General features: G+C 32.2%; 1 protein-coding gene across 1 annotated transcript; it reads right to left on the bottom strand.

Annotated features, from left to right (window-relative positions):
* Positions 1 to 1,083: 1,083 nt before the first annotated feature.
* On the bottom strand, positions 1,084 to 11,133 carry LOC143074603 (monocarboxylate transporter 12-like). The gene is made up of 5 exons (XM_076249980.1): positions 10,904 to 11,133; positions 5,949 to 6,092; positions 3,405 to 4,172; positions 3,051 to 3,101; positions 1,084 to 1,616 (listed from the first exon to the last, which is right to left on the bottom strand). Exons 1-5 carry the CDS (start codon positions 11,094 to 11,096, stop codon positions 1,489 to 1,491), a joined length of 1,284 nt encoding a protein of 427 aa, XP_076106095.1. The 5' UTR covers positions 11,097 to 11,133; the 3' UTR covers positions 1,084 to 1,488.
* Between the last annotated feature and the right edge of the window lie 545 nt (positions 11,134 to 11,678).

The following is an 11,678-nucleotide window of genomic DNA, read 5'->3' as shown; positions in this document are numbered from 1 at the left end:
AGTTCACTTATAATAAGTCATTGTTGTCTCTATACAATAGTGCTGAAATCGATATGAATGTAGATTGAAACTTCATGGTCGACTAAAAAATTACAGTAATTCAACTATTGTTTTAAATAATCAACATTGGATTTAATGGTCGATATTTATGGCCAATTAAAAAGTTCCGATTGTTTATTCTTGAATTAAGAAATTCTAAATTTATTTTATGTTAAGGAAGTACACTACTAAGTCATGGCCTCATTGCTTTCTATGTTAAAATCCTCCATTTCAAGCAGGTACACCTCTTTTGTTTTAAGTTCAAATAAAGTGACAATCATTGCATGTCAACGCAACACTTTATGGTGTCTTTAATAGTTATCCCACAAGGACGCGGTGTGTCAGCGTAAGATCACCCCGATGGCCGGAGGCCAGAGGGTGATCTAACACTAACACACCAAGTCCGAATGGGATAACTATTTTACATCCCAGCTGTTTTAGATTAGACGGAAAACCATTTACAGTTCATAAAATCTACTTTAGAATGCCACACAACCATTATAATATACTTTATATATTACTATATAATGTATACCCTTAATGACCCTCAAACACGATGAGTAGATATCAAATAATGCCAACTCGCCCCACTTGCCAATCGGCCCACACTATATCGCCACTTTATAAAAAAAAATCGCCCCTCTCTTGTTTACCTACTCGCCCCACTTTTGACAAAGTGTAAAATCAAATTGAACAATCAGTCTGAAAACTCACTTATTCATGTTATTAACGAAAAAGGTTTAAACCCCACTGAATAAAGTTTGACAACTCGCCCCACTTATAAAAAGATCTTGCTTCCTTTAAGTATGTCAAATTACTAATCATTCGTATCCACTCGTCCTGGTGTAGTGGTATGTGTCGTGGCTTGATATGCTAAAGGTCTTGAGTTCGAATCCCAGCATATACACTGGATTTTTTCTACGTGGATTTTAATAGTCTTTTCCGTATAATTAATTATAAGTTTTATAGTGGATTTGACATTCCCACCAAAATGTTACAGAACAAAGGAAAGCATGAATAACAAAAAAACTCAAACTAGGGTGATCCGGCTCAGATCACCCCTGTTAGAACAAAGGAGCTGGGATGTAATGTACTGAAAAAATCAGCATACTTTTAATGGCATATAAGAAAAAACTGGTGCCCGGAACTTTGAATGTACCAAAACAGGTACTTCAGATCTGACAAACAGTCAAAACATACCCTCTTTTTCAAATTTGATGTAGTTTTAATATTCAAAATTATGAGTCAAAAAGTGTTCTACAATGATCACCAGTCCTCCAGCTTTCATTTGGTACCAAAAATAACTAAATATTGTACATATTTTGAAAGTTGCACTCATGAGTAGGAACTTTTTTGTGTTAAATATGTACTTTCTGGTATGTGCTTTCGGGCCGGGCCCGAATTAGTGGTGTTACACCTTAAGACAGTTGTCTCCTCCTCGGCATGCTTTTATTTATTAATAATCTCGTCATCCTTAATTGACACCTCAACTTCGTCAATCAATGGTTTATTATAACGGTTCGTTTTAAAGCAAACATTACAGAGTTCTGTAAAACCACCAAATATGAGTGATAAACCTGAAAAAGGGAAGAAGAATACTATCATAGATATAAATAAGATGGCAAAGATGTACAACATTAATAAGACTTCCCTCGATATGAAAACTAGTACCGTAATAAGTTAGTATAACATGTACTGATGTCATATTCTAAGGCGTTTCAACGACTATATAGATATGTTCGGTCGTATGGTACATCTAGGTCATAATCATAAATACATTCCCCCCGGTCTATAGATTTACATTTGACTTTAACAAAAAGGTTTATTGATATTTGTTTTATTGTGATCTGCTATTTCTTTGATTATTAAAGACATACAATCTTATATTTCGAAACGTTTCGGCCAATTCCTTTTTTGTTGTCTTTTTCAATTGTATTCTTGTTTTCTGTGTTTTCTCCCTACTGCAATCGATCATAAAACGAGAATATTGTCTTGAAACGTAACCAGATGCATTCCCCAAAGGTATTCGTATGGACTTTGGGTTTGAATTGATATGCGACACGTGCCTATATGAGATTAAATCTGCTTGTAGAATAATATTTTGATAAACTCTGACATCACATCTCAAATCTGTTATATCGATAAACCTAAGCGATCGTTTATTTAAATGATCTGGATGCAATTAAAAATATACAACAAAGAAACTTTGTTTTCAAAACCATTTTGACAAAAATGAATTGGATAGATCGAATGTTAAAGCATTCCTGTTTGTAGCAGTAATGTGATGGTTTAACAATTTTGTTCACCGTTTTGGTCTACATATGCGGAGGAAATTATTGTTCAAGAAATTACTAGTTGGTGTGATCTATGGCGCTGTTCAATATGTTTGGTAATTTCTGCTATCCTTTTCAAGTATTATCAATATTTTAGCATAGATGCTTTACAAAGGTAATATAAAAATTGTTGTTCAAGCAAGAACAAAATTGCTTATACGTTTGTGTTTATTATAAAATAAACCATATATTTGTATCGATCTAATAAGTTTAGCCTGTTTCAACAAGTTTGTATAGGTTTTTATAGTTTGTACTTTGTTCTGTTTTACCTCGATCTGTCCCAATTTATGGGTAGGATGGTGTCTGCAATACGTTTCACGCTGCCACATTGTTTTTGTTCCTGTCAAAATCAGAAGCCTGTATTTCAGTTGTTGTCATTTGTTTGCTGTAAATTAATTTTGTTTTTCTCAATTATTCTTTGGTACATAAATCAGGCAATTAGTTTTCTTGTTTGAATTTTATAACATTTGTCATTTCGAGGCCACCTATAGCTATAGCCTGATATGCGGTGTGGGTTCTATCCATCAATGAAAGCCGCACAGTAACCTTATATTGCAACATTTCTTCATTATTTGGTCTATACTGGATAGTTGTCTCATTGGCAATCATAACTTATCTTTTTATATTTTCATGTGATCATTTACCATTCATTTTAAATCACCTAAACATTGTATATACCTGCTATAATAAACGATGATGCGTAGCTTCCGCCATTGTCAACGATAACACCTATAGAAAAGTAGTACAAGATGTTTATAAGTAAATAAATTAATTAATTAACATTGGATATTATTTGTTTCTGCTATTGATTTTGATAATGAACAAGCCAATATATGACACTTGTCACGCCTATAAAATGCTAGCACCTAATTTAAAACAACGGGTGTCGTTTCTGGTTTGATTGATTTCTCCTGCAAATATCTGCATATGCATAACAGTTACCTTTTAAATATGCCAATTTTAAAACTCGATCCTCTTTAAATAGTATAAAATACCTGTAATATATGAAGCAAAGACAAATAACTTTAGTACCTGCTAAAGGTGGTCCAACTAATGATCCAACTCCTATATAAGCCATAACATAACCAGTTCCTTGTGCAACGTGGTCAGGTCCAGTCAATCTTAAAACAATAGAAATAATAACAACATAACAACTGCCAGAATTAAGTCCTAACACTATAGAATACATAATTTTAGCATAGTGAATTTTGATGAATAAAGGCACTACAATGGTGGCAGCTCCGATTAGCGAGTACGTTCCAAAGAATATTATATCTTCGCTAACATCTTCACTGTTTGTTGCCATTCCAAGTAACACTCTCCCAATACAGCTAGAAATACCTGCTATAGATAAGTACCAAGAAACTTGTACTTGTGTGGAATCATTCTCTATTGCATATGCCGGGAAGTGTAAATAGATAATAAAAATTCCAATATTGAAGAACACTCCCGCTATGCATACACAAATTAATGGTATGTTTTTCATTACTGTTAAATCGCATTCACAACATTTTTTATGTAACGTTATATTTCTTTTTTTTGCAATTTTACTAGATGCTTCCAATCGCGATGGTCGCAGAACTGCTCCAACAACGCATACGTTGAAAGATAGTCCAGCGTAGAATAGAAAGAATCCATTATATCCATATTCGTTATAAATCATCTGATAAATAGGACTTAAAACAAATGGACCGATTCCACAGCCTGATACAGCAATACCAGTTGCTACGTTACGTTTCTTTTCAAAGTTAAAAGCTATAACAATTAATCCAGTTGTTAACATCAGACCTACGCCAATACCTACAAAAGATATAGGAATAGTTTGTACAAGAAAGATGTAAAATCAAAAGACAATATTTGGTTATGTTTTAACTAGTCATTCTTAGAAAATGGCTTACACACAAATAATTATAATAAGTATTACGATCTAAAACAAAATTATTTACATGTTGTCGTTATTTTTAGCGTCATAAAGGTTCTTAAAAATGATCAAACATACTAAATACTATTATGCATATTAGCTAACATGATACACAGCGGACGAATACCATACTCGAAATAAATAACTAGATAAACCCAATGTTACTGATATAGTTTCATGCTTAACATAAATTTGAAATTGTACAAAAAAGATTACACATTGTTGACTACAAACAAAACAGCAGGGTTGTCTTTTTTTAATTGTGTTGACAATGTATAAGTATTTCCAAAATGAATGTATCAGTATAATATTAAATGTGTTTACAACTATACGTTTTAAATGCAATTGCCATAAAAAAAAATCTTAAAATCCAAGTATTTTCATCACTTTTAAGTTATTATACTGTGAATCTTAAATAAAAAGGTCGATGTATGTACATCACAGTGAAATATATGTAACCGACAGGTGTATATGTAATATATTTCAAAGCTGATTTTTCCGCAAAACACATAGAAGCAACATTAGGGCTTAAGTATTCTTTACTTTCTTTCATTGTGGTAATTGTTAGAATTTATTATTTTACATAAAAATTTTTAGGGTAATTGCATATTTTTGGTAAATATTGTTCTTAAGGGAATATGTCATAGTACACGAGGTTGCTTTTACACATTTTAGTTATTTGCATGACAAATAATATTCTACAATCATTAAAAACAGTTTCTCTTTAATTGCATGAACAAAATACAAGACCAATATGTTTAAAAACTATTCGCTTATAATATTTCCATGTTTAGATGAAATTACTGCCATACACGTGTATGTTTTTGCTAGTAATACACTATGTCTAACCCAACAATTTCTATGGAAAATTCCTATACCATGTCAAAAATATGATAGTTGTTTTTTCATACTATGTTCTGTTTATATATCAATGTTTGATTTTTTTCAGTTTTTATGGACTTCCATTTTCTTGGTTTATATTGGAATTTGATATTTAAGTTAATATCCTTATATTGCAGAAATGTCAAATGAAATTTCATACATTTTTGCGCTCTAAACGTGTTTGCAAAATGAACATTGCATTCGTTGCTTTGTATTGAACTGCACAATAATTTGTTCTACCGTATTGTATTAAAATCATTATGATAAACTCATCATAGATACCAGGACTAAATTTAGTATATACGCCAGACGCGCGTTACGTCTACAAAAGACTCATCAGTGACGCTCGAATCCAAAAAAGTTAAAAAGGCAAAATAAAGTACGAAGTTGAAGAGCATTAAGGACCAAAATTCCTAAACGTTTTGCCAAATACAGCTAAGGAAATCTATGCCTGAGGTAAAACAGCTTTAGTATTTCAAAAAATTCAAACATTTGTAAACAGTAAATTTATAAAAATAACCATATCAATGACAATTCATGTCAGCACAAAAAGTGCTGAGTACTGGGCTTGTGATACCCTCGGGGAAATAAATCTCTGTCAGCAGTGACATGATGTATTCCGTATTAATGCATTGCTGTTCACAATTTTCAATTCAACACTTTAAGTTGGGTATATAATACTTGCTATGTTATACAATTGTTGGTGGTGAAATGCATTTGCTAATTTAGCTAGTTTAAAACAAAGTGATAATTGTATATAACATGTACAATACCTGCTAAAACACCGAAAAATATGAATGCCAGTAGTATATTGTTTACAAACGCTGTGACTACTAGCGATGTCGTCATTAGGAGGGATCCCATTATCATGGTAACTCGACAATCCCATCGTCCAATGCAATAACTGGCCAAAGGTCCTAAAAAAAGACAAGGATTTTGTTTTAAATAACTGCTAAAACACCGAAAGATAGTTCTAATTCGATAGGTCGCATTCGTTAAAAGGGAACGGGATTGTAGTAACGACATAAGGGACGTATCCGTACCATATGTGAGACAAATATTCCATAACGGTCAACCAATTCACGATTGTTTTAACCTCTTCATTTGGAACACTTTGTTTAATAGCTTCCTTGTGTTCAGCAAACCTTTACAAAGGAAATGAAGATAGGAAATACAGGTCAGGTAATATTGAATCAATTGGGAGATATACACACCGTATGCAGGCGATGCATAGAAATGTGAAGTTCACAATTGAGAAGCGTCAATCATCTCTTTTGTTGTAAATGTTTTTTTCAACCAAGATACCATGCATATAATTTGATAGCGTACACTAGACGCGCGTTTCGTATGTATAAGTCCCATCATCAGAAAGGTCTAATTAAAGATGTTGTTGATGAACATTAAAAACTGAAAATAAGGAAAATGTGCTTAAAACGGATGAAATTATTTATGCCTTTTAGTAAAAACAAATTAGTGTTTTGAAACATTAAACATTTTCCAAGTATAAATTTACAGCAAATATACTTAATAATGTGGTTTTCTATGACAAAAGCGCTGATTACTTGGCTAATGATGCCCGCGGTGATGAAAGGTTCACCAGCTGTGACATTAACCAAATGGTTAATAAAAAAGCCCATAAAATATCAGGCTTACTAATATAGTAAACAAGAAGAGCATTTCGTCTACATAAAATTCATTAGTAAATAAAAACAATGCAATTTCCTGTAGAAACTCCTTTTACGGCGAAAACTTATCTACTTTTACAATGATTTTTGTAAACAGGATTTAAAAGAAAGGAAATCTTTATATGCACTACTATTTTCATAGATAGGTCAAACCATAGGGCAGTGCAGCATATTTTCAAACTTTTAAGAGGTTTAACTTGTACTTAAATTCTGTGCTACCCCTCTCTTTCCTTTGGGTCTTATTATAGTACAATCTGGCCGCTACATATGCGTATGCATACTGGTTACATTCTCAAGTTCTATCTTCGCGATATGAGGCAACAAGATGACATCTGGAAAGCCAGTAGATAAACAAAACAAAATAACAATGACCGCGACTGACAAATAGGCCCGAAAGCAGCATTTACGATTTCATATCACGACGTCGAAAAGTTGACGTGTTCAAATCTACATTATAGCAGGAGCCTCTGGCCTTTGTTAGTCTTGTATGATTTTTAATTTTTAGTTTCTTGTGTATAATTTTGAGTTTAGTTTAGATATTTGTTTAGGGGCCAGCTGAAGGACGCCTCCGGATGCGGGACCTTCTGCTGTTGTCTGTTCTATGGTCGGGTTGTTGTCTCTTTGACACATTCCCCATTTCCATTCTCAATTTTATATGCGTATTAAATTTCTTCCCCAATTAGGCAAGGTTTGGGAACATTTACAAAAAGTAAACCGAAGAGCAATGAAGAGGCATACTTCCAAAAGGTTATGCTGAATATCCGTATGGCTAAGGCAATCTATTAAAAGGGATAGAAACACATAAGCGTTTTGAATAATTCAACATTTATTAAACATAAACATACAGAATGCTAACATATCTAGGATATTTCATGTCAATACAAAATAATCATATCTTCCTTAGTAAGTATTGTATTGTTGAATATTCATAACGTATCTATTATATGTGTAATTGTCGAAATATATTAAATAGGCATTTTTAACAGTTCGAGAACTCTAGATTTCCTGACGTCAGAATATATCGACTCAATAAACTACAATGCATTGTGGGCTACTAAGAGTTTACTATCACTAGAAAGCACGTGAAATTAGTGGAAAAAGTGAAAACTAATATAGTGTCTGGGATTCTCAAAATAAATGTTTTTGTTCTGCGAATATGTTTATTGAAATATGTATAACACAATCTTCAATTTGAATGCTCAGATTAAAAATGTATTGTTTACGTGCTTCAAAATTCGACTTTCTTTTTCGCCTTGTAAAAGTAGTTGAACAGGTTTGTTCCATAGTTATGTATTGTATCGGTGCACTTATTTCACGGCGTGAAACAGTGAAATGTCAGATTGAGTGACCACTCTTCAGAACGTAAATGTTTTGAGCTTTTTAAATAAGTATATAATGTCATTTAAAAACATGTCTGCCTCGGAAACAAGAAAACTGGCACAGAAACACGTCTATCTGTACTGGATGTGTAAAAAAATTATCAGGATATGAACTACAAGTAAGAACATCATAATATTCAGTATCCTGGTTAAAACAAGTGTTATAAAAGTGGGTAGGAATTGTGCTTGATATGCTAGTGATGAAAACATAATCTTTCCATCAGTTTACAGCCGATTTCAAGTTAGGTAAACTGCCATCCTTTAAGAGTAGACAAGTCCGAAAATAGCCAATTTATATGTCTGTAAGTCTAGACTAATTCGTAAGGATGGTAGTATACCTTACATAATTAAGACTTTACGGTTCAGCTAACAAGTAAGCTAACCAAGGATTCTACCTTTCATTGCACACTCAATGAAATCGGCTGTAATTGAGGTCTGGAGCTGGCATGTAAGTAACTGCTAGTAGTCCTTTGTTACTTTATATGTATTATTGTCATTTTGTTTAGTTTCTTTTGTTACCTATTCTGACTCGGACTTCTCTTTAACTGAGTTATAGTATGCATATTGCTGTGTGTTTGTTTTTACTACATTGGATAGATGTATAGGGGAGGGTTGAGATCTCAAAAACATGTTCAACCTCGATATGTTTGCGCCTGTCCCAAGGCAGGAGCTTTTGGCCTTTGATAGTCTTGACTGATTTTAATCTTAGTTTCTTGTGTATAATTCGGAATTTAGTATGACGTTTATTATCACTGAACTAGTATATACTTGTGCCAGCTAAAGGACTCCTCCGGGTGCAGAGATTCTCGCTGTATTAAAGACCCATTGGTGGTCTCCGGCTGTTGTCTGCTCTATGGTTGGGTTGTTGTCTCTCTTTTTGACTCATTTCCAATTTCCATTCTCAATTTTGTACGGTAAATAGCTTTAACATAGTTTGTATTGTTTCATCCATTGATAAAGTCTGTTGGTTGCGTATTTTATTCCAAAATATACCTCAGAGGTATTTTTATCATTCGGCTGCTATCCTATTGACGTATGTGCAATATCTCAAATTATCTAAACCCTGTGGATCATATTAAATGCTATATTACCTTTTAAGTTTCTGAAAACGTGTTTTGTATATAGAAAGAAGAAGATAAGGTATGAGTGCCAAATGAGATCTCTTTCCGTCCAAGACGCAATCTACTAAACTAAGTTTGTCTTATAGGTAATTGTTTTATCACTGTTGTTTTGTTGCTGTTTGGTGGACAAAAATACATAAAATCTCCGTGTCATCACCAAACATATTTATGGATATATATCTGGTAATTCAATCATTTGTTTCTTCGCATGAAAACAACTCTTCGTTAATCTGAGCATGGAACGAATACTTTATATCACAAACTATAAATGTGGATACAAAAAATGAAAAACTAAGTAAAATTGTTAATCCCGCATTGCACGAAAAAATGTCTTGTATTTCAGTAAATAACACGTGTACTTGTTTGATTTTAATCACGTAGTAGTCCATCATACATTGCCACTCATTTTGTGGATTGGTCAAAAACCCGGGTAAAAAAAATTGCGTCACACGTAAATAAAAAAATTCATGTGCGAGAACATAAATATGCTAATTTATGCATTGCCATACAAGGTAGTGATCCCGACCTGTTTAAAGAATGATTCCACTTACCACTAACTCCTACATATATTTACTATTAACAGACACGAATGTGATATAAAATGTTTATGATCTATAGACTTTCCACTCGGTAGACAGAATCTAAATATAATGAATGACATAAAAAAAAGAATAATCATCCATGCGTTCTGAAAATAATTGAACTATGACAGATTATACAAACTGTATTTTGTGTGAAAAAATAATTTAGGTCATACGTTTCTTGAGATGAAAATAAAAGTATTGATGTGTTACAGTTACAGGTAAATGTATAATTCTCACTAACCTATATATATTTAGAGAGCGAGAGAGCGTCTAGTCGACTAGTACTCTTATAAATTATCTTAGCTTTGTATTTTTCACGAACAGCTACTCGACAATTTAAAAATGTTGATTTATGTTTACCATGTTCACATTAAAAAATAAAAAAAAGTCAAAATAATTAAAGCAAAAAAACAAAACATATTGTGGATAAAGTTTGAATATAACTTTTAATGGCATCTCTCTGTGAATTAGTTATTATAGTTCAGACTTTACACATATACAAGCAATTTATTCAGAAATAATTTTACAGGAAACAAGACATCCATTTAGAAAAAATTATATCAAAGATTATATCATATACTCAATAAGTTTCATAAATAAGTGCATTATTCAAACTATATATATGCAGAGACACTGCTGTAGGATGGTAAAGGCATTCGTGTTACACGTGTTATACAGAATAAAGTTAAAGTTATATACCATTATAAAACTGAAAGATCGCAAACCGGTAAGTACTACAAAAAATGAATAAAAACACTGGGAAATTATGACAAAACCAATTACTATATGATTTTCATTACATTGATGCTATCATTACTTTCAATTTCGTGATTACATACAATTAGCTCAGACAATTAGTAACCTCACTTGAATAACACTTGTAAAACAAAAATAGAAATGAAAAACGTATTATTTATATATACAATTTTGTGTTAGTTAACAAAAATAAATTGATTTACCTGTCAAGCTAAGAAGACATATAAAGCTAGCACTAATCCATGACGTTAAGGTTATATCCTTTTTGAATTTTTCTAAAAATATGATATGAATGAGTCCTATAGCATACAGAGAAAATCCCACTAAACAATTCTCTACGAACGAAGCCACAAGTATAATCCAAGCCCAACCTCTGTCTGGATTTGTCATTGACATTTTATATTATCGTATACAAAAATTCAAATCATATTTACATTTTTTCATTCATTCATCAGTGACGGAAGTGTTAAACCAGATTTAAAATTACTATGTTTGCTAGCTCAGCCATGATAAGTTATAAATATTGATTATGAGTGAGAGATATACATGATATAAGTGTGATGCAGTCATCCAATACAAAATATATCATGAAATTATTATTGAAGGTCGCTTTAATCATGATAATGTTTGCGCATGCTATTACTACAAGCAGCTGAAGCACACTCGCTGAAGTGATCAATATTTAAGTATTTGTGTAAAATGTGTAATCAACATTGAAAGGAAAACATGAGAAAACGGAAAGGTGTGAAATGTCGTACAACTGTTGCAGAATAATATTTGACATATGTTTGTACTAAAGAAAATTGAATGTGCCAAATGACTTACATCAATATCATTACACATTTTTTGTGTTTTTTTATAGGTAAAACTAATTATTGTTTATACACGTTATTCATGTAGTTTCTTGATAACAGTATCATTCCAACTGTAAAAATGTATTTACTGAATGTAAACATGAAGCAAAATCTACATGTTTTT

Source organism: Mytilus galloprovincialis, chromosome 5 (assembly GCF_965363235.1).
Source record: "Mytilus galloprovincialis chromosome 5, xbMytGall1.hap1.1, whole genome shotgun sequence".
NCBI classification, from domain to species: Eukaryota; Metazoa; Mollusca; class Bivalvia; order Mytilida; family Mytilidae; genus Mytilus; species Mytilus galloprovincialis.
This window is presented reverse-complemented; position numbering and strand designations above follow the sequence as displayed.

What these genes read in the sequence shown, in the direction of transcription:
- LOC143074603 (XM_076249980.1), bottom strand. Translation starts at nt 11,096, where the DNA reads ATGTCAATGACAAATCCAGACAGAGGTTGGGCTTGGATTATACTTGTG. An exon ending in ATTTTTCGGTGTTTTAGCAG is followed by an intron (nt 4,173 to 5,948) that starts GTATTGTACATG and finishes TATCTTTTGTAG; the next exon opens with GTATTGGCGTAGGTCTGATG. An exon ending in AGTTGGACCACCTTTAGCAG is followed by an intron (nt 3,102 to 3,404) that starts GTACTAAAGTTA and finishes ACTTTTCTATAG; the next exon opens with GTGTTATCGTTGACAATGGC.